This window comes from Oculina patagonica, chromosome 13 (genome assembly GCF_052425735.1).
Source record: "Oculina patagonica isolate OP01 chromosome 13, crgOcupat, whole genome shotgun sequence".
Classification (NCBI taxonomy): domain Eukaryota; kingdom Metazoa; phylum Cnidaria; class Anthozoa; order Scleractinia; family Oculinidae; genus Oculina; species Oculina patagonica.
Window position 1 is genome coordinate 6572673 of NC_135770.1, and position 23668 is coordinate 6596340.

At 39.8% G+C, this 23668-nt stretch overlaps 4 protein-coding genes across 7 annotated transcripts; 1 reads left to right on the forward strand and 3 right to left on the reverse strand.

Moving 5' to 3' along the window:
* The first annotated feature begins 369 nt into the window (after positions 1-369).
* On the forward strand, positions 370-5134 carry LOC144635071 (tRNA 2'-phosphotransferase 1-like). 3 transcript variants are annotated; one of them, XM_078494143.1, is made up of 8 exons: positions 370-562; positions 1097-1181; positions 1357-1523; positions 2462-2560; positions 2673-2772; positions 4008-4064; positions 4345-4452; positions 4842-5134. In XM_078494143.1, exons 1-8 carry the CDS (start codon positions 512-514, stop codon positions 4868-4870), a joined length of 696 nt encoding a protein of 231 aa, XP_078350269.1. In that variant the 5' UTR covers positions 370-511; the 3' UTR covers positions 4871-5134. The 3 variants fall into 3 exon arrangements, with proteins under 3 accessions (XP_078350269.1, XP_078350270.1, XP_078350271.1); XM_078494144.1 differs by having other exon boundaries at positions 2700-2772; XM_078494145.1 differs by lacking the exon at positions 2462-2560 and having other exon boundaries at positions 2700-2772.
* Positions 5135-5931: 797 nt separating this feature from the next.
* On the reverse strand, positions 5932-9550 carry LOC144635010 (programmed cell death protein 2-like). Its single transcript, XM_078494071.1, has 4 exons — positions 8959-9550; positions 7877-8145; positions 6559-6672; positions 5932-6117 (listed from the first exon to the last, which is right to left on the reverse strand). The coding sequence occupies exons 1-4, from the start codon at positions 9548-9550 to the stop codon at positions 5935-5937; spliced, it is 1158 nt and encodes a 385-aa protein (XP_078350197.1). The 3' UTR covers positions 5932-5934.
* Positions 9551-10242: 692 nt separating this feature from the next.
* Positions 10243-13994, reverse strand: LOC144635087 (uncharacterized). Of its 2 annotated transcripts, none has more exons than XM_078494168.1 (3): positions 13908-13994; positions 11703-11766; positions 10243-11419 (listed from the first exon to the last, which is right to left on the reverse strand). In XM_078494168.1, the coding sequence occupies exons 1-3, from the start codon at positions 13944-13946 to the stop codon at positions 11052-11054; spliced, it is 471 nt and encodes a 156-aa protein (XP_078350294.1). In that variant the 5' UTR covers positions 13947-13994; the 3' UTR covers positions 10243-11051. The 2 variants fall into 2 exon arrangements, with proteins under 2 accessions (XP_078350294.1, XP_078350293.1); XM_078494167.1 differs by having other exon boundaries at positions 10245-11422.
* Positions 13995-17011: 3017 nt separating this feature from the next.
* LOC144635079 (uncharacterized) lies at positions 17012-21034 on the reverse strand. Its single transcript, XM_078494159.1, has 3 exons — positions 20871-21034; positions 18122-18176; positions 17012-17953 (listed from the first exon to the last, which is right to left on the reverse strand). Exons 1-3 carry the CDS (start codon positions 20901-20903, stop codon positions 17469-17471), a joined length of 573 nt encoding a protein of 190 aa, XP_078350285.1. The 5' UTR covers positions 20904-21034; the 3' UTR covers positions 17012-17468.
* Between the last annotated feature and the right edge of the window lie 2634 nt (positions 21035-23668).

The window sequence follows — 23668 nt, forward strand, 5'->3', positions numbered from 1 at the left end:
AAGAAGAAGAAGTGCAGACCCCATAATAGTTAGTAGGAGAAGATTAAGAAGATTACAGCCGTTTTATAACGAGTACTGTTCAACCAGTTTCAAACCAAAAGTGGCCAATCACAGCAAAAACAGATCGTGCAACGAGCCCATCAGTCCATCAGAGCACAGAGCTAAAACATGGAAATTGAAATGCGCGTAAACAAAGTCAATATTTATTTTGCCTGTTCCTGATTGGCTGGAACTATTATCATTTTTCTTTCCTTTTTTGACAATGATAATCTATAAATTAACTATGGCCAGTGTAACGCATCGCGGTGTTGCGTGACGAATAAAATGAGCTGGGAGTCTGGTACCAAGTTTTCATCTTCGAATATAATGGCGGCGGTGATCGTTGCGTGTTGATGGTGCAATAGAATCAGTACTATCTGAATCTTTTCATTAATTGGAAGCAGTGCAGCGATCATTGCTGGCTAGTTGTTATAAAGCTCAGTTTTCTAAATTAAATAGTCTTCTAATTGAAATGGGCGATAGAAGAAGTCAGCAAGATGGCGCTAGCGCGCGAAACCCGAAGGTAAGCTTACAAATTTCCTAATTTACACTTTTTCTAGATTTTATTACCCCTGTCCGGTTGCCGGACATCTAGACACTTCATTAGCCACATTTGCCCATTGTGGGGAGAAAAATTCAATTAAGTCTGACTTGATCTATAAAATGTAGTATTTGTCATGCACTTGACACCCGGGGACTTGTCAGACACTGACCGATGGAAGTTCACTGCTGATCAAAGCTACACAGCTAGTAGAAAGGTTGCTGGTAGATCCCACTCTCCCACTTTGGTGAAAAAAAAGGCCGAAAAGTAAAAATTCCCCTTGCCCCTTCTTTTTACTGCAGCAAGAAAGGGACCAACTTCATCTTTGCACCCTTCCCCCCCCCTGCCCCCCCCCCCCCCGTCCTACATTAGGACCCATCATCACTTTGACACCCAAGTGATGGTGGTGCAAATGATGACTGGGTTGTAGGTGTGGGGGGACATGCATGGGTGCATGGGTGGGGTAAGAGTGATGCACCTGGAGCTAATTTACTAGTTGTAATAATTTTTTTCTAGAGGAATCACAATATTCAACTGTCCAAAGCTCTTTCTTATATTCTACGACATGGTGCAGCTAAAGAGGGACTGCAGATGTCACAACGTAGTACTGTTATGGAAAGAACAAATAAATTTATTTATTTATTTCCTGTTTCACTAGCTGCAGGATCAGTTATATAGTGTGTTATTTGCGGCAAAACAAAAATCCAAAATATTTTACCATGATATATACGTAGGTAATATAAGTTGACAGGCGTACAAGCTTGTTCTCATCGTAGGTTTTATCTTTGTGGAGGATCTTTTAAAACTACGACAATTTCAAAGATATTCAGAGGATGACATCAAAAGAGTCGTAGCTGATAATGATAAGAAAAGGTTTGCTCTGAGAAATGATCCAGCAACAGACAGACTGCAAATCAGAGCCAATCAAGGTCACACGATAGAGGTTGGTATACTTGTGAATGGTACTGGACATGACTAAGTCATGCACATGTGAAATGTTGTTTGGGTGGCATGGTGGACCTGGATCTGCCTCGTACCCAGACGCCTCTCTCTTGTTTGGGGACATGGGCGCGCAAGGGTGGAAGGGATGGTCCCTCGCGCTTCGCGCTCGTCACCAGTCACTCGTGCTTCGCGCTCGCTTTGTTCTCGCTTTGTTGCAGAAAGAAAATCGAGGCGCCTGAGGAGGAGGCTGGACCTGGATAAAGTGGGGGTCGTCACAGTCACAAAGTGCCAGGCAGCGAGTTGTGTGATCCATTCCGGTTAGCCTAGCACTTTGGTTAGCCTAAATGGCACTTTGGTTAGCGTGAATAGCACGCTAGGTAGCCTACAGTAAGCTTAATTAGCTAGCTTGTGGTTAGCCTTTTCATTTGGAGTAAGGATTCATGCCTTGCATGCCTCACCTCGCATGCCGCGCTGCCTTGCCTTGCACCCCTCGCCCAGGGATGTAGCTAAGAAAACACTAAGCCGGCTCATCAACAAGCCCAGCTGGCTTTTCTGGCCTTGGCAGCTCTAAACCTTTACCTAAGTCTTTGTTTTCAGGTGAAATTTCAGCCGGATATAAGTTCTGTTTCAGCCGGTTAAATTAGCCGGCAGCCGGCCCTTAGCGACATCCCTGCTCGCCCATTTTGTGAGACTCTAAAGTTGTCTAAGTTTGATCCCTGTTGAGGGATCATTGCATTGATTGTATTCTTGAGCAAGCATCTCACTGTACCACTGTACCTCTCTCCTCCCAGGTGTATTTAAAATTAACTAGTAGGTACTGGCAAATTTAATGCTGGGGATAATCCAGATACCCCATTTTAGATTTGACCTGAAAAATTCAATACTGTCTTATAGCTTATGATTATCACTAAAACATTCTTACTCATAATCATTTACTAGGTAGACGATCTTGATCTGGAACCCATTAGAGACCATTCTGAAGCACCCACTGTCGTGCACGGCACTTATCGTGACTGTTGGCAACCAATAAAAACCCAGGTGGGTACTTGTAACAAAATAATTAAATATTGATTAAGCTAACTCAGTTGAATAGCAAAAAGTATGCAACTTAAAATAATTGATACTGAGATCTTGCTTTTTTTTTTTAAGTGTACAATGCCTTTGCTCATGTCACCAGGGCTTGTCAAGAATGAGCAGAAACCACATCCATTTTGCACCTGGAGAACCAGGAGAAGAAGGCGTCATCAGTGGTTAGTTTTGTCTGGTAAAAATAACGCACTAAATGAACAGAGACCTCCATTACAAATCAAGGGATCAGAGATCATGCCATGCTCATCAGAGCCAGTGCTCAAGTTTCTGTAACATAGAGCAACCAGCAAATTGAATATATAAAGTTACTGTTTCTAAGAACTCCCCTAGACTAGTTGGGATGCTGGTTCATTACAGGTTTACCGTAATGATTCGATTTAGCGCCCTCCTTCAAATAAGCGCCCCCTTCCGAATAAGCGCCCCCCTTCGAAAGTGTTTTAATTTGTCAATAAGCGCCCCTATTCCAATTAGCGCCCCCCATTCTAATAAGCACCCTTATTCTTATAAGGGCCCCTAATCTAATAAGCGCCCCAATTGTGGATAACTGCCTCAACTGAAGTCATCGACGTCGAATAGTAAACTCATGAACATTCACCGTACCGTACATGTATATATTTACTGCTAAAATGAACAATTCTTTTAAAAGTAACTGAACTTTCCACAATTTTGTTACTGTTAACGTTTCTGTTATTGTTAGTTTTTTTAATATTTATTTAAGTTTTGTTTTGAACATTTGGTTGTTTCTTAAAAAATTAAATAAGCGCCCTGTCCCGAATAAGCGCCCTGTCTCGAATAAGCGCCCTCCCTTGAGGTGCCAAAAGTAAATAAGCGCCCCGGGCGCTAAATCGAATCATTACAGTACCAGAATTTTGTCTGGTTGCCCCCATCATTTCAATGGTACACATTAAATAATTATTTTTTATAGTCCTGGGTGAAGAGAGGCACTGAGAGCTGAGCTGATCCCATTTGTCTGTTTTGTAGAGATTAAAGCGAAGCAAGCCATGCATGGCCTTTCCTGCGCAGGCACTCCTTTCCCCCCAGGCCACGCTTTGCTTGCAGATTATTTTCTTTTTTCACCCGGCCCCACTTGGGAGGCTGTTTGGCTACCTCTCATCATTATTTTACTTTTAAAATTATTTAATTTCATTTTGCTTCAATCTCACTAGACTGAAAAAAAAGCTATTCATAGTCAAACCTGTGCTAATGCATGAACACAATGCAGTTATCCCAGTCAGGCATGAGTTCGATGCACTGACTACTCTAGGCCACCATTTTTTCCCACATTAAATTACTGTGTCGCAAAAACAACTGAAGATAATTTCCAATAAAAACGATAATCTCTCAACTGTTTGTAGCAAACGTTTATGTTATTTCTTTAATTTTGTTTTCCATTCAGGCATGAGATCCAGCTGTGAAATTCTGGTGTTTATTAATCTCAGAAAGGCACTAGGTGGTAAGTCAGTTAAAAATTAATTTTATATTATGAATTCACAAGAGCGTAATTTTTCTCCAATAACTGTATTTAACTTGTCAGATCTCTTGTGCAGTGCGTGGCCATATTAAAGGGGTAAACTCTTATTAATGAATAAAAATATGGCTTTGTGTTTGTGAACTTTTTGGTTGGTCAAAAGAAAGTGACTGTACGTGTAATGAATTATAAAAATGCAGGTAATCGTAGAATCTATAAAATGAATTAAGTCCTTCAACTATTTGGCTTTTTCTTTTCACAACAGATGGCTTCAAGTTTTACAGATCATCCAACAATGTGATTCTTTGTCCTGGAAATGAACAAGGATTTCTCCCACCTGAATATTTTGAAAGAGTTGTACAGACTAGACCCAGTAAGTATGTAACAACTTACAAACATTTACAAAAATTAATTATTTGCATATGACTGTTATAGCACTCAGTTTCTGTATCTCGCTTAGCAGTGTAACCTCTGTAGATACTGTACATGTTACAGCAATGGATTGCGTAGCATGCGCAGTCAACAATAGAACAAACAACAGGAACAACATTCCTTTAGCCCCCAAAGCAGTTGCAACTGCTACACTTGAGAACCAGTAGAATTACAAGCTTACGAGAGCTGTTACACTACCACATGTTAGCCAGCATTAAACCCAGGTTCCTGCACCCTACAGCCTGGCTGTACACATTCCGTCAATCAACACATTTTAATTATTCAGAAAGCTAAATGTAGCCAATAAGACTTCTTCATTGTTATTTTCAGGGAAAGAATTGCTTTTTCCTGCCACCTGATGTTAATATTACTGAAGTTACAGAAGTGGCCAAATTATTTTTAATTCACTGTTGATTAAAATAATAATATTTTAAAATTTGTTTTTTCAACATACCGGTATTTAAAAGTGAGAGGTACACTTGTCTACTTATAAAATAAAACATGTAATAATAATTTTATTGCAAGTACTTTAAAATAATTAATATTATGCAAGCCAAATAACAGATATGGTACCCATTTAGTACTTGTTTAAGTACCGTAATGATTCGATTTAGCGCCCTCCTTCAAATAAGCGCCCCCTTTCGAATAAACGCCCCCTTCGAATGTGTTTTTGTAAATAAGCGCCCCTAATCCAATAAGCGCCCCCATTCTAATTAGCGCCCCCATTCTTATAAGCACCCCTATTCTAATAAGTGCCCCTATTGTGGATAACTGCCCATACTGAAGTCATTGACGTCAACTAGATAAACTCCTGACCGTTCGCCGTACAGTTCATGTATATATTTACTGCTAAAATGAACAATTATTTTAAAAGTAACTGATCTTTGAACAATTTCTAACTGTTACAGTTTCTGTTATTGTTAGATACATTTGGTTGTTTCTCAAGAAGTTAAATAAGCGCCCTGTCCCGAATAAGCGCCCTGTCTCGAATAAGCGCCCTCCCTCGAGGTGCCAAAAGTAAATAAGCGCCCCGGGCGCTAAATCGAATCATTACGGTAATTGCACATCTGTTAGACACACTGTGCCTCGATCCATGGACCATTGTGCCTTCAGTCAAAGCTGACAATGAAACAGCAGCCATAAAAATTATTTTCAATTGTTTTCTTTTTATTCTATTGCAAGCATCTTTCAGTAGAGCTCTGGCTACTGCTTGAATGTAATTCACTTGGGCTGGTTTTTGCCAAAAAAGTTCAAGAACTTGCCATGTACATAATATCCTCCTGAGTGAAAATCAGTGAGAAAAATTATCTTTAGCACTCTATTACACGTTTGCATAGTTATGACAAATATAAGACAAATTAAATACTGTGTAGTACAAAACATACAACAAAATAAAAAGTACAGTCAATTCAATTTAAAATCCTTAAGTTGCCAGGGCAGTAGTTGGTATTCCTGTGTCAGCAAAGTTTTGTTTATAAAGAAACTCTGTAAGATATGAAGTACCGTCACCACAATTCTGTGAACAAGTGTATACAACTAATGTTCCCCAGTCGATACTGTCCTCAAGGCTGTCCACTTGTAAGTGATTAAGCAGCTGTGGCATAACCTAAACCAGAGAAAAGTTATATAATTATTATCCGACTGCTTCATGGAGTAAAAAAATTAATGATAAATTTTAGAAAAAATAAATTAAGTTATTGCTAACAAAAGTCGCTTATTAATAATTAGATGGTTTGCACTTATTGTTTTGGCAAACATTTTTATTCATTGCTGACAATTTTGTAAAATACAGTTTGTACAGGCTGAGCAAAACACAGCCATGATGTTAATGTTGTAAAAAATGTTGTTAGAAGCATAGACTGAGGAAGGGTAAATTATCTCAATTCACCATTCATTTGGCCTTACATATCAGTGCCACAATGCAGCTCACAATGGTTTCTGATCAAACTATCTCAACAAACCAAACTCAGGTTTAAAAAGATTGTAATATTGCAGCACATTATCAATTTTGAGTTTGTATTAAATTTTGTACTTTTTTTTTCATTACCTGAAATTCGAACACCCTGTCAGACCCACATTCACATTGTGGAATATCTCCATCATTAGGTTTGCCTTCATCAGAAACCCACAGAGGCTCTCCATTTTGGTGATAGCGTAAAACCTGCCAAAATGTAAAACAAATTAATGTTGCATAAAATTATTAATAATAATTATTTTGGTTACTGGCCCATTAAAGAATAGGAATAAGGAATTTTAAAAGTCAAGTAACTCATAGGAAAACACAGTTCTCAAAATTATTTTTATTATCTTTTTGGGTATTTTAAAACTCTCTACAGGTGTGGGAATGTTTTTTATCTTTTGACATTTTTTTTATTATTATCAAAACGAATATTTAATCCATTTTGACTGCCCAATATAAACTTAAGAGATAATAATTAAATATACAAACAAAAGGAAGGAAAAAAATCAGCTACCGTAAAGTTCCGTGTATAAGCCGCACCTTTTTCCTCCAAATTTTGGCGAAAAATCAGGGGTGCGGCTTATCTACGGAAACATCTCTGGTTGGAGTTCCCAAAGGCCTAATTAGTATTCATAAAAAAACTTTTCAAAACATCACTGAAAAAACATATAACAACCTGAAAACTTTGTTGCCATTCACTGCCTTTTCATTCCTCTGCAAAGCTGTTTGCAGCGATGCCTGCCGATCACTTCGAGGCATCTCTTTCTGCCGCGTGCGAGAATACCAAGATAACCACAAGTAATCACCAGACAAAAAATGCCCGACCGCTTCGCTTTTTTTTTTCGCTTTTTTTAATTCAAACTAAAAAAGAGGTATGACAAGTGAAATTTCGCTTTCGTAAGACTTAATTCATATTAAACTTTACAACAACTGCCGTGTCAGTGTTTTGAAACTGTGCTTGTTTGCCCTTGTTTGTTTACCAATAGAACTTCACTTGAACTTCAAACTTTTTTGTCTCTATTTCAGGGTGTTCATTAGGCATCGGGGATCGGAGAATTCTCAGGCTACTACGTAGAATTCTCCGGCTAAATTTCAAAGGCCTGTACCTATTTTTTATTAAGATGCGGAACCTTTAAAAATCATCCTCCGGTTACTTTACACTATTCTCCTCCTATTACAATTCTTAATGAAAACCCTGCTATTTTTTTTTTTTGAAATTTGAGCTTCCAAATCGGGGGTGCGGCTTATCTACGGGTGCGGCTTATACACGGAACTTCATGGTGTATTAGGGGAAAAAACCAGAGGGCAACTGCCATCTGGAGTTCTGTTGGCTACTTGATTACTGGAAGTGGGGAAAAATTAATAATTAATGTTGTGTTCTCCTCACATCGACTGTTTCACAAACCTGTTTTGGTTCTCTTGCAACTCTCTTCTTGAATTTTCTAAACTGTTTGTCAGCTAGTAAAGCTTCTTTTCCCAGAGTAGCTAGAGATTCAAGTTCTCTGTCACTATCTGCATCACTGAGAAGCTCATTTGATTTCACAAACTGTTTGTATTCATCTAATCTTTCCTTTTCACTCTTGTCATGCACAGCACTCTCATCTGGCTCTGTCTCAATCACTAGCTCGTATTCTGGAAACAGAACTTTGCTATTGTTCTTGCATGAAGAATGACCTGAGGAATAAAAACAACGATATTTACATGTAACATTAAATTTTTGTTTAAAAAATCTTCAACCTGTTTGGTGGTAAACGTAACATCAGACGGGGAATTAACGGCCTCAAAACCCCTTAAAATCATAAAAGATCACCAAACGATAAACGTTAAGTACCAGTAAACTTTATTTATCTGGCTTACAGTAGATCAAAGTTTGAAACCGAAAGATGCAAAATTCAGTATTTTATGGAGCATTTCTCACATCAGTTGACTCAAGCCGAGGTCAATTGTTTTAGTGAAGGTATGAGATCAAATAGCACATACCGTGACACATCACACAGCCTCAAAAACAGAGGATTGTCTGCCTGTGATACTAACTCTTTTCAGTCTAGCTAAAAGTGGACAGTCATGGAGCTGGTTGTTCAGTGGATTTTGCCTTTCTCCCTTTGTGCCTCTACAAAGCAAAGTGTTACAAGCAAAGTTCCTTTGTTTGGAGAAGTGCGAAGTCCCAGGGAACAAGGGAAGTCCCCCCCCCCCCCCCCTTTACGACTCACATCTGATAGAATCAATGGAATATTTTTTTCACAACATCCAACAAAAAAATAATGATTATAGTGGAGAGGGAAGTAATTTCAAAGGGTTACAACAAAAGACTAGGACTCTTAGCAATCAGTTGGGGGGGGGGGGGGTTCGGATCGCAAATGAATGCCCCTTGTGAGTTGACTGGACCTAACTAGCTTATTTTCTTGTGATTAATTTTGAGATAAATGTAAACGACTGTAAGGTCAGGATAACCTTGATACTTCTAAAAAGTAATCTCTAATTTATCACCTTCCAACGGTTGATCTTGACCGCCTTCAGCACACGCTAATTTCGTACATACGTTTTTATGTCCAGACTTCCAATCCACTGTTTGATGTTCACGACAACAATACTGAGCCACGTGGCATTTTGAACACTTCTTGTCTCCTTTGCAACCGCACACATCGCACAAGCTCACCCAAGCTTTAGGTTTAAACTCCTGTGCCACGGATTCCATCGAAAGCTCGTTGATCTCGTCCAAATCAGGCGGCGGATGATAGCTGTAGAACTTATTATCGCGCGTTAACTGATTTCTTAGGACGAGAAAGCAATCGCTACGATTTTCGGAGTGGCATTTGCCATCCTTGCAGCAAAATACAAAAATCGTGCGATGAAAACTTTGATCGTCTGACAACGGCGCATACACTTGCAACAGAAACACCATTGGTTTTTGGCAGATCTTGCAGAGCATGCAGCTTGTATCAGGCAGATCTTGTAAGTTTAACCACGCTGGTTTTCCACCGATTTTACTCGGAAAGAAGGCGCTCGTCATTTGCAGTCTACGGACTGCATCATCGCCGATATTTTCAGCAAAACCTAATTCAACTTCTTTGGCCGCCATTTTGGTTCACGTGTCTACCGCTGGCGCGAGGATCAACAGGCTCATTTCAAGACTCTACTCGTTCCCGGGGTTTCTCTTGTGGACGCGACTAAAACCTGCATAGCTAGCTCCCGTGAGACCACCCTGCACGCAGGCTTGAAATTTATCAGTACAGCGACAGTTTTTTGAAACCGTTTCACATGCCACCAAAGAGTGCTATCAAACCGCACACAAAGCAATCAGAGCCTCTCGTTTCCGGTTTGGCAGAACAGGCCCGTATGCCGTAGGAAGGGGGGGGGGTGCGACGTGTGTGTCCACACCCCTCCTCCCACCCCACGAGCCTTGGAAAATATCAAAAATAAATCAAGGGAAAAGATATTTCTGTACTTCGACTATTCACATTCAAAATGTTCCTTTGGGTTGGAGGTCCACTATTAGCAGAGAAAGAACTAGAAAAGGCACTTTCACAGTATGTCACAGAGTTCACAGTAGGGACAGTAAAAAGTAGTTTAGAAGATGAGCGTAAGCTTGAAACTTCGTTGCGGGCGATATTGTTGTAGGAGGGGCGACAAGTAGGCTGGGCAGAAGTTTAAATATAATCCGTGACTCAAGAGGTAGCCAGTGTAGTTCCTTGTTGCCTTTTGTATTGCCTTGTTTCCTAACAAACTGTCTTCAAAACGCACGAAATGCTGTCTCAGATAACCACTTTTTTTTCAAAATTTCCTGGGGGAGGATACCCCCTGACCCCCCTACCATGAGAAGACCCCGAAAGTTTGTTGCCTCTGCAGACAACAGTCCCGAAAAATTTCGCGCCAAAGTGGCGTCATTTGATTCGTTCGGTGACATGTTCAAAACTGAATTCATCGAGTTTAATAATAAAACAAGTTTATTTACATGAACTGTGCATGCTGTACAAAGTATGATAAAGGTGCGAGCGCATACCTATTTTGGGACGAGTTCACATGCACGTGATTACATAGTGTACGTAGCACGTGCCTGATCGGCTAATGATAAATAAATGCAACTAAGGTAAAATGTGATGAGAACATGCACAAAAAAAAATGGTATACCAAAAGCACCCATATTTTGTGTCCTCTCGACCTTTTCTTTCCCATATGGAATGAAAAATGCGCTATATAAATTCATTATTATTAAATGAGATGACTGTTCAAAGTTCAAGGTTATTACGAACACACGAAAGCGAAAGAACTAGAGAACTTCCTTCTTCGATATCCGACTCGCGCCATCACCCTCTCATTCCCTGGTTCGCGTCCAGCTTTTTCTCTTACAATTTGGTCCTTTACCGCATTTTTATAGTCGTTTACTCGTCTTCAAACCACTGTTTCCTCGATCCTTTGTCAATTGTCTCATTCCATTTACTTCTCTTAAATCTTACTTTACGTCTCCTATGTTCCTCCTTTCCTTTTCATGCTCAGCCTCTTCTCTCCTCTCCTCTCCTCTCCTCTTTTGTCCTCTAACTCTTACCCTTCCCCGATCTCCCCCTCCTCTCCCCTTCCCCCTCCTACCCTTCCTCTTCCCCATCGTCAGCGTCATCATTCCCATCATCATCATCTTGTTCCTCCTCTTCTTCATTTTCTTCGTCATCTCCCTCTTCCCCTTCCTCTTGCTCCTCTCCCTCCTGTTCCTGGTCTTCTTCATGGTCAACCCCCTCCCCCTCCTCTTCTCCTTCTTCTCTTTCCTCGTCACTGGCTGCCTCTTCATGTTCGCAGTCAGTGTCATCTCCATCCTTCACATCAGACTCTTCTGTTTCTTTCTTTCGTGATCTAGTTGAATTTGTTTTCCTTTTTCTGGACCGTTGTGATCGCTGCTTTCTTTTTGTACCACCAGGCTTGCTGCTTTGTCGCTGAACTTTTTGTGAAGTTATCTCACCTTCTAAAGAAATAAGGCATTTTATTAGTAGAAAATGTCAGGCATGAAGCGGCTGCTTTTATCCCTACTACACCCTGAATGGGATGCTAGACGATCGTAGCCACCCCACCCCCCACTTCTCCCATCATTTTGTCCGGTCAATTGGTGGAGCACTAAGTTAAAGTTGCGTACACACATAACTGCGATGATCTTTCATATGCTAAACCTTTCACCCGAAATTCACTTTAATATATGACATTTCGTATATTTACTTTCATACTCCGTTCAGTAATAAGTAGATTACCTGTAGTGCTTGTGACTTCAGCTTTATTCACCGAAACCTGCACGATCCCAATGCCGGGAATAGCCTACAACAACAACAATTAGTGGCAGAAAAAAGAGCTGTAATATATTCTAGGAGTATCCGTAGGTCGTATAGTGTGATCGTTCGGGTGAGAGTAGTTCTGAGAAGAACTGTTGTTGGTGACTGACGTTTCGACAACCTGAGCGAAAGTCATCTTCAGAGTCAAGTGAAAAGTTGTTGTCAAGCGATGACAACAGCAGTTCTTCTCAAAACTACTTTTACCCGGACGATCACACTATACGACCAAAAAGAGCTGTGTTTGCTTCGTTGGACCACAACACTTTCAGGAAAACATTCTGTGTAATTGTGAAACATAATCGACACATAAAGGCAGTAACGTAACACGGAAAAACTCTCAGAAGCTCGTTTGAATGTGTACGTGCATCGAAGAATGAATTGGAATTTGGAAGTGTTGGTTTTTAGAGCGGTTTTCACTTGAATGTCGAAAGTAAATTGCGTTTGCTTTGGTTTTGCATTACTACGCTTAGTGATTGGCTTAAAAATCTCGCACCACTTTCTCGGCCAATCAGGAGTAAAACCAAAACCAATCGTGACTCGCTCGCGCTCGTTTTCCCGCGCTTCGTGCCAGCTACATGTATTGCTTCGAGTTTTGATTGGTTCACTGGATTGTCTGTGTCCTTTTTGATTGGCCAGAGTAATTACTTTTTGGTTTTACGACACTCAATTGAAAACTGCTCTATGGAGGGAGGAAAACCGAAGAACCAAGAAAAAACCCTCGGAGCAAGGACGAGAACCAACAACAAACTCAATATTGGCTGTAGGCAAGCGTCAGTGCTTGAAAAAAAGAGAAATTTCGTCCACGATTGCCATGGAAACTAAATGTTGTTTTAAGTTATTGCGCAAAAGTCGGTAGCAACCTACTTTGTGTACGTGATTATCGCCCTTAATAACAGAAAAATTAATTAAAACTCTGCTATAAGTGATGTGAAAAGGCAATGATGTTAGCTATTACTTACCGAGTCACATGACTTTTTGAGTACAGAATAGAATTCTATGTTGTTTAAAAAAAGCCGTGATTAAAATATTTAATGTTACCGCTTATATTGTTATTAAATTCGATGTTTGACTGAGCTTTTTATGCGAGATTAAATGTCACGGCAGTAAGTGTTGTAAATACAGCTGTGAAAAAAACAAATGGGCTATATAAAGACTTTTCAGAAAAGCTAGAATTGTTTATGTCGAAGTCTGCGGCAGTAGATTGAACGAAATGTACTCATTTTCACGACCAGTGGCCCCTTTGTGATAAGTTGTGCTTGTTGCAAACTAGCCTTTAGCCTGTTAAAATGCGGTTCAAACTGGCTGAGAAATCCCAAAAATACGTGCGCTTTGACTTGCCTGTTTTGGAGAACCGATCCTGGCAACGCTCTATTGATTGTCAAGAAGTATATAAACAAACGTTAGAGCTTTTTAATTTGCCGATTTTTTTAAATATGGTTAATTGATTAGAAACTGTTTTAGCTCACTCACACGATTTTCTTTCCTTCTTGACTTATCCTTACTTCTAGCCTTAATCAGATGTTCGTAATCAGTAAGTTACTAAATAAAATAGAGTTTTTTGGGATTTTTCCAACTGCATCCCGCTAATTCTTCTCCGCTTCACCTTGGAGACGAAAAACTTAAAAGCTGAATCATAGCTTAACTATATCATTTTAAAACACTTACCCTTCGTTCATGGCGCAGCAACGTTTAATTTGCTTTCTTTCGAGCACCTTTTCATGTAGTCAACCCAATCCACTACTGAGCACCCGGTTCAAGTAAAATTTGATTCACTGTTTTTTTCTTTTTTTTTTTTCAAATCACCTTTTATAGTGGTTGACAACGGTTAAAACCGACCTGCTCCGTAAACGGATTTGATCTTAATAACATACAACAAAAACTAAACACGTTGCCATTAACTAAACATTATATGCGTATATAAAATGCTGCTTAGCTATAAACGCCGCGGTTTCAGTTTAAGTAATTTCTACTTTGCATGTGCTTTCGACAGTCTCAAGAGCGCTTTGTCTGCGCGCGTCTGAAAAATGTTACTTCGAAGTGGCGCGCAAAACTGGCTGTTCGCTAGAAGGGGAACATTTTTCTGACCCGTATGGTAAAATAAAGAAAGTGGTCCATTTTCCTTCATACCTTATTGCATAACACTCCTGTTGAAGATACGCAGCCCATGTTTAGTTGTAAAGATGTCAATTGGAAATGATTTTTTAGACACTTCGATCGGAAAACAGGTAGACCAGCAGGAGTTCGTAGTACTTAAATATGACTTCTTTATTAAATAAATCAAGTTTTCTAATTGGCTATTAAAATAAACAATTTGTTACTGCCATTGCTTATGCGCATAACTGATTTTTAGATTTTTATAAAATACCTTGTCAAAAATAATGGTTCAGGCGATTTTGCCATGAATAAAATTCCTTTTTTTTATTATTTAAACCAAAGCACGTCTCAAAGGTCTTGAAAAGTAAAAGTCGTGGAAAGATTGGAACGTGAGACGATTGGTAATCGGTTATTCGTGTTCTATTAATTATTAACTTAAAAGAATCTGTTAACAATTACAAAACGTGTTTCAAATTAATTGTGTATTAACTCCACCTTGATTTAAAGACATTTTGTAACCGCATACCCTAGCAACGCCGATAGCAACAATTGTTTACGGTCGAGAAAGCGCTCTTAAAATGCGGAAACTCTCGCAATAACTAAGCTTCAAAGAAACGCCTTACTATCCCATATAACGATAAATCTGCATAAGTAATAACAAGATGCTATGGGTGAAAGCAAACACGTATAAAGAAAATTTCGTGGTTGAAAAATTCAGGTCTCAAAGGGGTTTATATAGGCCTCCGGGGCCAAAAACGGCGAGCTCCAGGGCTTTGAATTCATTCCTAAATGATGTCATTTAAGTTTCCTCTCGATCGCTACAATATTACACAATACAATTGTTGAACAGCGACAATGAGAAGTCAAAGAAAATAAAAATTACTTATTATCGTTGTCCAACTGCAGCAAATTTATGAAGAAAAATGTGTCATTTGCATGTTGGTGAGTCCATAACTAACGTATAACATTAATTAATTTGGATTTTAACAGTTCCCCGCAATACTAATTTGCGCAATAACCAACATGATCTAACATTACCGTAATGATTCGATTTAGCGCCCGGGGCGCTTATTTACTTTTGGCATCTCAAGAGAGGGCACTTAATCGAGACAGGGCGCTTATTCGGGATAGGGCGCTTATTTAATTTTTTTGAGAAACAACCAAAAGTTCAAAACAAAACTTTAATAAATATTAAAATAACTAACAAAAACACAAACTGTAACATGCAGTAAAAAATTGTTGAAAGGTTAGTTACTTTTAAAATAATTGTGCATTTTAGCAGTAAATATATACATGTACGGTACGGTGAATGTTGATGAGTTTATCTATTCGACGTCGATGACTTCAGTAGAGGCAGTTATCCACAATAGGAACGCTATAGGAACAATAGAGGCGCTAATAAGAATGGGGCGCTTATTAGAATGGGGGGGGGGGGGTGGGGGGCGCTTATTGGAATAGGGGCGCTTATTGACAAAAACACATTCGAAGGGGGGCGCTTATTCGGAAGGGGGCGCTTATTGGAAGGAGGGCGCTAAATCGAATCATTACGGTACTTCTTTTTTTCAAAAAACGTGAGCTGTTAGTGTTTTTCTCACCCCCACCACTGTCCCCCATTCTTTGACCAAACTCTTCATTGAACTGAAAATTGTCTTTTATTAACGTTAATTTTTTGACCACATTACTGAAAATTATTTAAGACTCTCTTGTGAAACGTCTTTGCTTCTGAATGCATTGCGTGCCGTTTATTTGTATTTTAAGGGAGATTTGTAAAGAATGGCTTCCCGCTGCAAATGGCTTTCAACCGAATGATAAGCATAGTGACAAAAATCGTCTTCCGTTTTTTTTTTTTTTACAAACACAGACAAGAGAGCAAGATTTACCGATATTTCGGGGTTATTTTTCAATAAAACCAGTTATATATCCCACTCTTGCTTGTTGGATATGAGATGATCTGTGTCGATGAGGCTTACATGGCTTTCATGTACCATCTCATATCCAATGCACGCTCGTGAAATATTTCTTAATGCAGCGAGTGCACAAATTTTATGATAAAATATAACCAAGAGGCTCTGTAGAATCACTCCTTTATTTACATACATAAGGGGGCGGTCATTATTTAAAAGGTGGGAAGGGCTGGTGCAATCAGGGGGGAGGGTCTATGATTTTTATGCAGGGAAAAAGCAGGGCAGGGGGGATTTATTTATGCATGCATGTTTCAAAAGGTTTATTGGAGTGAGTGGCTAGAAGAGGAAAGGGTCAGCACGAAAAGTACTTTGCAGAAGGGAAGGGTCAGAAGAATTTGAACTCAGGCTCCCTCCATTTGCACCAGCAATCCCGTTACCCTCTGTTTATTTTTATAATTAATAATAAATAATGACTAGTCCCACTGTAAGTGTACAAAATCTGCATGTACACCTCCAAAGACATGTTTCTCAGTCTTGCCTGAGCTTTCCTTCTGTGAATTCCACACTGAGAAAATGCCATCCTGGCGATGTAGCTCTACTGCTACTGCTACTACTACTGCTACAACTGATTATGATCATAATGATAAATAATTGATTAAATAAAAAAAGAAGACAGAAAGAAAGAAAGAACACCTGAACGCAGCTTTAAAAGTCATTAAGTGAGAAACAAATAAGATTACAGTCTGAAAAAACAGTCAGCAATAAAGTATGAATTAAACTCGATCTCAATTTTTAGGTTGCCTATATTTACATTTATAATGACTTTTTTTAACAAGTGCTATACATGTGAGAGTTGAGGGCTTTAACAGGATCAGGAGGTCATCAGGCTTGATTTCCAGCCGGTTTTGGAAGCAGGATGGCACAGTGGTGAGAGCGCTTGCCTCCCACCAATGTGGCCTGAGTTCGATTCCCAACCCTGTGTCTTATGTGGGTTGAGTTTGTTGTTTGTTCTCATCCTTGCTCCAAGGGTTTTTCTCCAGGCTCTCCAGGTTTTCTCCCTCCACAAAAAACAACAATGCTAAATTCCAATTGGATCAGGAACAGCGGAGGAAGAGCCATTCTGTGGAAGCGCCACTGCAAGTTCCCATATATCTATCTATTTTATTACTTTCTTGTTGTAAAGAAACATGGGCTCACAAAATGGCTGGAAATCAAGACTATGATGAGGTCATGGGTTGGAATCCTGTTGAAGGTCTACCGGGATGTTTTAATTGTAACTGCACCTTCAAGGAGCATTTGAGTTTCCAAAGACATTCACAAGGAACTTTTGTGTTTCATGCCTTGTGAACTTGTACAAGTGTATCTGGACATTTCTAAAATTTATCCATTGAACATAATTATATTATACATTTCATGATTTCAAGTGGATTGAAATGCTAAACTGAATATTGGAGATATGCATTTAAAATTTAAAATAAAATCAATAATGGATAATAAATTAAATAATTAAATCAGGAAAAAAATGAATTGAAGAAGATGGTACTAATCCTAGATAAGATGTAGCTTAAACATATGCAACGTACATGTATTTTATGACTTGTAATTAAAATATACAATATGTACAAAGTTCCAAGGTGGGTAGTCTGTGACTATTATAACTAAGAACTGCGTTTTAAGTTGGTCTTAATATTTAAATCCGCTGATTTTCATCAAAGCCTCCTCCGCCATCAAAGTCTCCTCCGCCATCAAACCCCCCTCCACCATCAAATCCGCCACCGTCATCAAATCCACCACCCCCGTCAAATCCACCGCCTCCGCCATCACCATAATGTTCATGATATTCAGGGCCTCCATGATGATGGTGCTCGTGAAAGTGATCTCCGCCACCATGAAAGTGATCATGATCATGCACATGAATATGTGCGCCATGACCGTAACCATAGTAATGAGGCCCGTGCATGGCATTTGCCATAACTGCACCAGCTGCCATCCCGACTAAAAGGTCCCCGCCTCTGTCTCTGTCCTGAACAACTACTGTCTGAGGTTGCTGAATGACGCCAGGTTGTCCATATCCCACAGGCTGACCAGGGTAGCGCTGGTTGTAGTAACCTGGTGGCGGTCCACGTTGTTGGGGATATCTGGCTTGTTGTGGATAAGCTGAAGGATATTGTTGCACTGAAAAATTAATGGATAAAGAAGTTGTAAACAAGATTAAACAAACTTCTCCAAAACAGAGGTTCAGGTGTCGCCAAGTTACCATTCCTCTACCAAGAGTGTAACAAACTACATTCGCACATGCATTAAAAGAAAGGCCTGGCAAAAAATTTCAATATTAACACTCACCTACAGTTTGTGTTCCTGCATACTGAGGTGTTACAACTGTTTGTTGAGATGTTACCTTAACCAAACAAATGAAGAAAATTCAATGGAGGAATTTCATAGTGACCTACAAATTATTCCAATTCTCTGTCAAAATTAGACATTATCTTTTCTTCTCTAGCTAATGTTCTTATTACAAATAGGTGTGAAAAAGTCAATTTGGCACTTCATATTATTTTTATTGCCAGCCACCTCTAATGATGCCCTTCAGCATTCTGGTGATGCCATTCGGCATCAGGTGATGCTATTGGCTGGAATGGCACTAGTTTGTTTGCGGTTAGCCTTGATTTATTGGTTTTGGCAACACTATTGCCTTAACCAACTTATAAATAAAAGCTAAACACAAGAAAACTGGGGTGAAGCTATCCACAAGCAAACCTGTGGAAAATTAGAGCTATTTGGTCATTCTGCCGAATAGGGCTATACCCATCAAATCACTTTGTTGCTGACAATCACAGCACATCCACGTTCAATCTTGTCCCCAGAGCCTACCTTCCCCTTGACCAGCCATTGAGAAACTCAACGGCTCTGGGCTTATCCAAAACTGGAACCAGGAAATCCTTGTTCTGGTTTGATTGTGCACATGTACCGGAGATTGTGGTGAAACAAACAAATTTTCAACAGCCTTTGTGGCGGGCTTTAAGATTAGCCCAGAGGTTCCGATCCCTGGCACAGACCAGAATGAGCGCGGTCTCTGGGGATGAGATTGATCCATGTTCCCAAATGCTAGAATTTTGAATTTTGATTTACGGTCAGATCGCTTCATGGTTAGATCGCTCCCAGTCACATCGCACCCAACAAAAGTCAGATCGCTCCATCGAAAACTGAGCAAATTTAAACGGACTTCACTCCATTAAGAATGTGAAGGGTAATGTCCTCAATGCAGCACTGATGCGTAAGTTCTCGAACCCTCGACTTCACGAACCAAAAGCAGTTTTCCTTCACTCAGTCAAACAGCAAAACGAACAACAAAATAACAGAGGTTTGTATTTAAATCAACATTGACTTCGGACTTTTAGTTTTACACTGTAACATACAGACTACACTGAGAACTCTATCATCGCAATAAATCTTAAATAATCTGTAGTAAGTAGACTTTAAATCAGAAAATCAGCGAACGAAAATTACGAGCGAAACTGAGAAATCTATCATCTTGATCAATCTGTAATGAGCTTAAGTATTACTGTAACTTTTAACTTTTCTGAACATGGAGCAAATTCACTTTAGTTTGGAGAAAAAGACTTTTTCTATGGAGCGATGTTAACTTTTGGTTGGGAGCGATCTGAGTTAACTTTAGTTGGGGGCGACCTAACCAGGGAGCGATCTTTATACCTAATCGTACCTTTTTGGTACTCTTTGGCGGCACATCAGGCGAGATTGGTCAAGCCATGGTTCGTATTTTGGCGAGACGCAGTCGAGCCAAAATACCCATGGCGAGACCAAAGGAGCCGGTTATGCCGCCGAAGCGGGCCAAAAAGGTACGATTAGGTATTTACCGTACCCAAATTCAGGGCCTGATTACATGAGCCGGGCTGGCCCGGCTAGCCGGGCTGGCTCGGTTTGCCGAGATCTCGGCACGTCTGTTAAACGCAACAAAAATCAACTTTGCGATTACATGACAACCGGGCCAGCCCGGCTAGCCGAGATCCCGGTATCGCGATGCCGGGATCTCGGCTAGCCGGGCTGAAAATTTTCCATGTAATCGCGTTCACCGGGCCAGCCCGGCTAAGCGGGCCAGCATTAAATTTCTCTTCCGAGCACAATATCCGACTAAAAAATCAATGCTACTCCTTCTAAATAGGATGTAGAGGTAAGGTAACCTATTTAGCTGCATAAGTGCAAAAAATTAACCACCAAATTGCCGGAAAAAGGTGATCAAGATCATTCGTGCTCTGATCATTCATGCTGAAACCGGGCTGAAAGTCATCTCGGCAAACCGGGCCAGCCCGGCTAACCGGGCTCATGTAATACCGAGCTGAAAGTCATCTCGGCAAACCGAGCCAGCCCGGCTAACCGGGCCAGCCCGGCTCATGTAATCAGGCCCTCAGCCAAAACTCCGATCCGGTAAAATTATTCGCTTTGTTGAACCCATGCTTGCCATGTACGTAGTGCAAAATGTGTTGACCTGCTTGTATTAATACTTTTTTGGTCTTCAACACTTTTATCAAGTCCCCTTCTCACATTTTTACTCTTTTGTTTGGAGTTTTATTCTCTACATTAATTTTTCAAAATCAAAATTTAGCGAAAAATGTGGAAACTTCGACTCCACTGTTTCAGTCTGAATGTTTCAACTCCTCGGCAAACATCGCGCCATTGGTGAGCGCGCTCAAGCTTAGTTTTGGCGGGAATAAAACTGACCACATGAACATTTTATACACCAACACTTATTAGTTTTGGTTTTCAAATAACTTTGTTAATAAGTAAAAATGACAACGTTTCTCGGTAACCAATTTCTTGTCACTAAAAATTGTCTTGTTTGGAAATAAGTACTGATTTACAGTTTAGAATTCTTTCTTGAACAAGCTGGCCAGCGAAAAAAATTATCACGTCGTGGAGTAATTGTATTGACTAACGCCTGATCGCAGGTTACAAATAACACGAAGGGTTCAATTCTTCGAAGCCGATCTATCAGTTCAATTTCAGAACGGCTTTGACCATCAATGGCCGCCGGATTAACAGAGAATAAGCTTATAGATATTTTAAAGCAACTTACGACTGCTCCCTGCGAAGATGAACCGCAGCCCATGAAGAATCGATTCCTAGAGACAATTCAGCATCGCAGAAATTCACATTTACCTAAAATCTGAAAATATATTTAACGAAGACAATCGAGCGAGCGAGCAGAAGAACTTTTGTTGACATGCGCCTGTGTAAGTTGAAGACATGGCGGGAAACCATGGCAACGCTTTGGAAAGCAAAGAAACATGACGTGATATTTGCATTTCCTTTATTGTCTTTCACCAAAGTTGCGTAAAACTGGTCCAAGAACATCGATTGTGACGTGAATATGCCTACCAAAACCTCGAGGGAAAAATTGATGCGATCTACAGACTCTACCGGAAAGGGGGGGGGGGGGGGGGGGGGAGCAGAACTTTTGGAATAAATTGAGGTGGCGAGGATTTTTACTTGTAACTCAAAGTTTCAAATTAGGTCTTGATTTTATTCATCTCCTGGATCAATTCTACACAAACTAACGTTTACAACTATAATGGTAGATAGGTAATAAAACTCTATTCTAAAGTGATTCTAAAACTACTGTTCCTTTATACGGGGAAGGGGCCTATTTTCGGATGGAAATTTGCGTTTCAAAAAAGAAGTCCTATTCTCGGTAACTGAATATTACATATTTCTGAACGTACTTTGAAAAAGTAAAATACAAAAATGCAATAAGGGCTTATAAATGAAAAAGTGGTATCTTTAAGATATAAACCCATTAGCTTATTACTAGTAATACGTGACTCGCAGGGCCTCGCGAAGCTCTGGGTTGGGGAGGCGGGGGGGGGGGGGGGGGGGTGGTGTTATAAATAAGGAGTGGATTATTTGAAGGGCGTGTTACTTTCGAACTTTACGGTATGTTTCCATCGTCCAATATTAGTTCCCAGTGTGCCCAGTTTAGTTTCAGTTTTGAGCTGAGAAAAATTTGTTTTCTTAGTTAAGAGTTCATTTAACAAATCCATTAGAGCAGATTTAACAAAACTCACGGTTTGGGCATTTCGAAGATTTCAAGATAAAAAGTAAACTAAGCGTCTGTCCTGCCTCCATTAAGCACCCTCCCTTGATCGAGCTGGAAACATTGCATAAGCGCCTCGGCTGCTAAATCGAAATTTTAACGTATTGTAACAGAAGTCTACTCAGCAGTTTAGTTTGATTTATTTTAAAAGATTTTTTTTTTGCTTTTCTAAAGTACAAACATAATCTTATCTAAATAACAACTACTAAAAGACCTACAACAAACAACATTCAAGGCAAATCACTTTCTTTCAAAAATCTTGACTTTATGTTACCTCTAATTGACACAATCAGTTAACCAGAATATTGTATGTGAGCTGACTTCATTAAAATACTTGTTGAATTATCATTTTGTTAATAAGTGACGATAGGGAGACTTATGAATCAATAAAACTTAATTACCATGGCACTTATATAATAAGCTAAAGTGTGTACGGAACATGTTTCAATTCTCATATATAAAGCTGCAAAATTTAATGTAAAGATTCTCGCAATTCTAGGAAAATCAAATCCTTTTTGCTAGAACGTAATCCAACGTTTTTGGATTTGTAGAAAATTTCTTTAGCCAGTTATTTCTAGATATTTGACTATATTTCTCTGAAACTGAAAGCATCTCCAACTATGGTTGATTTAATTTCATCTACCGTAAATTCTAAAGATTATTGTACAAAAATGCTATTGAAACAAGCTAGTTTATGAACTGCCTTTTTTAATGTTATTGTAGTTAAAAAAGCATTAAGCTCTATTTTTACAAACTATGACGTTTCAGCTTGCACCTCTGTGATTGCGACTCTTCCTTGACTCTCTCCTCCGCAGAGGCCTCTTATTTTTCGTGAAGGAGCCTCTGCAGATGAGAGAGCTTCCTTGACGCTCCCTGAAGTAATTAATAACTGAGGTCAACTTAGGTACACACGATCTAAATAGCATCAAATGAGTTCTTTTGACTATACTGACATTAGCTGTGATGCCAAGCCGTTAATCTTAAGCCAGGCCATAACACTTGAGTTTTCCTAATGTATGATATCCTTCTTCGTGTGATTGGTCCAAGTCTCCCAGTCTGATCTGTGTCACAGGCAGAGTAGACTTGTCTGTCAACAGACCGCTGTCCTCTCTCCAGCCGGTATCAGTGCCAATGTTATGACAATTACACTTTCTTCTTAGATCCGAACAAGAGTTTGTTACTCCGCATGCGCACATGTGGTCATGGCCTGTAGCTCCGCCCCAGTAGTTCATCCGTGTTCCATCACGTGACACCCACCAAGCATAACTATCATTTCTATCATTAATAAACTCGATGTCATTATTGCACTCAAACTTGATAAACTGTTCACAGTTCTGTGAGACTCGAGTGAGTGCTGCTAGCTGAGCGGTGCTGACTCCAGTGTATCGCACGTCTTTACTGTAACATCCTCGAGCACGACATTCAGGAGATATGTAATTAACATGGGTTCTGCTCTCACTATCGTGACTTATGACCGTCACGCCGACACCGCCCTTGTCACTCATGTCACAGTACACACTGAAAGGAGTCACGCCTCCTTTGCCATCAGGGTCAATCATATAATTACCTGAAGAGCTTCCACTGCGGCCCGATTTTATACTGCTGCAGGACATGGGTGTATTGGACACTTCAAGAACGGATGTTGCCTCGATAGAACGCTTAGAATTTTTTGCTACGCATAAATAAGTCCCAGCATCACTTGTGGAAACGCTTCGAAGAAGCAAAGTTCCGTTTGGATAAAGAACATGATTCTGAGGAAGATTTTGGCCCGCTCTTTTCCA

Coding starts and splice junctions, on each gene's coding strand:
- LOC144635071 (XM_078494143.1), top strand. CDS start 512: ATGGGCGATAGAAGAAGTCAGCAAGATGGCGCTAGCGCGCGAAACCCG. Junction 1,182..1,356: donor GGGACTGCAGATGTCACAAC/GTAGTACTGTTA, acceptor TTCTCATCGTAG/GTTTTATCTTTGTGGAGGAT. Junction 2,773..4,007: donor AGAAGAAGGCGTCATCAGTG/GTTAGTTTTGTC, acceptor TTTTCCATTCAG/GCATGAGATCCAGCTGTGAA.
- LOC144635079 (XM_078494159.1), bottom strand. CDS start 20,903: ATGGGCTGCGGTTCATCTTCGCAGGGAGCAGTC. Junction 18,177..20,870: donor CATCTTCGCAGGGAGCAGTC/GTAAGTTGCTTT, acceptor TGTTTGGTTAAG/GTAACATCTCAACAAACAGT. Junction 17,954..18,121: donor TGCAGGAACACAAACTGTAG/GTGAGTGTTAAT, acceptor TTAATTTTTCAG/TGCAACAATATCCTTCAGCT.
- LOC144635010 (XM_078494071.1), bottom strand. CDS start 9,550: ATGGCGGCCAAAGAAGTTGAATTAGGTTTTGCTGAAAATATCGGCGAT. Junction 8,146..8,958: donor TCAAGATCAACCGTTGGAAG/GTGATAAATTAG, acceptor TTTATTCCTCAG/GTCATTCTTCATGCAAGAAC. Junction 6,118..6,558: donor ACAGGGTGTTCGAATTTCAG/GTAATGAAAAAA, acceptor TCTCTGGTTTAG/GTTATGCCACAGCTGCTTAA.
- LOC144635087 (XM_078494167.1), bottom strand. CDS start 13,946: ATGGGCTGCGTATCTTCAACAGGAGTGTTATGCAATAAG. Junction 11,767..13,907: donor CAGGAGTGTTATGCAATAAG/GTATGAAGGAAA, acceptor TTGTTGTTGTAG/GCTATTCCCGGCATTGGGAT. Junction 11,423..11,702: donor TGAAGTCACAAGCACTACAG/GTAATCTACTTA, acceptor TTATTTCTTTAG/AAGGTGAGATAACTTCACAA.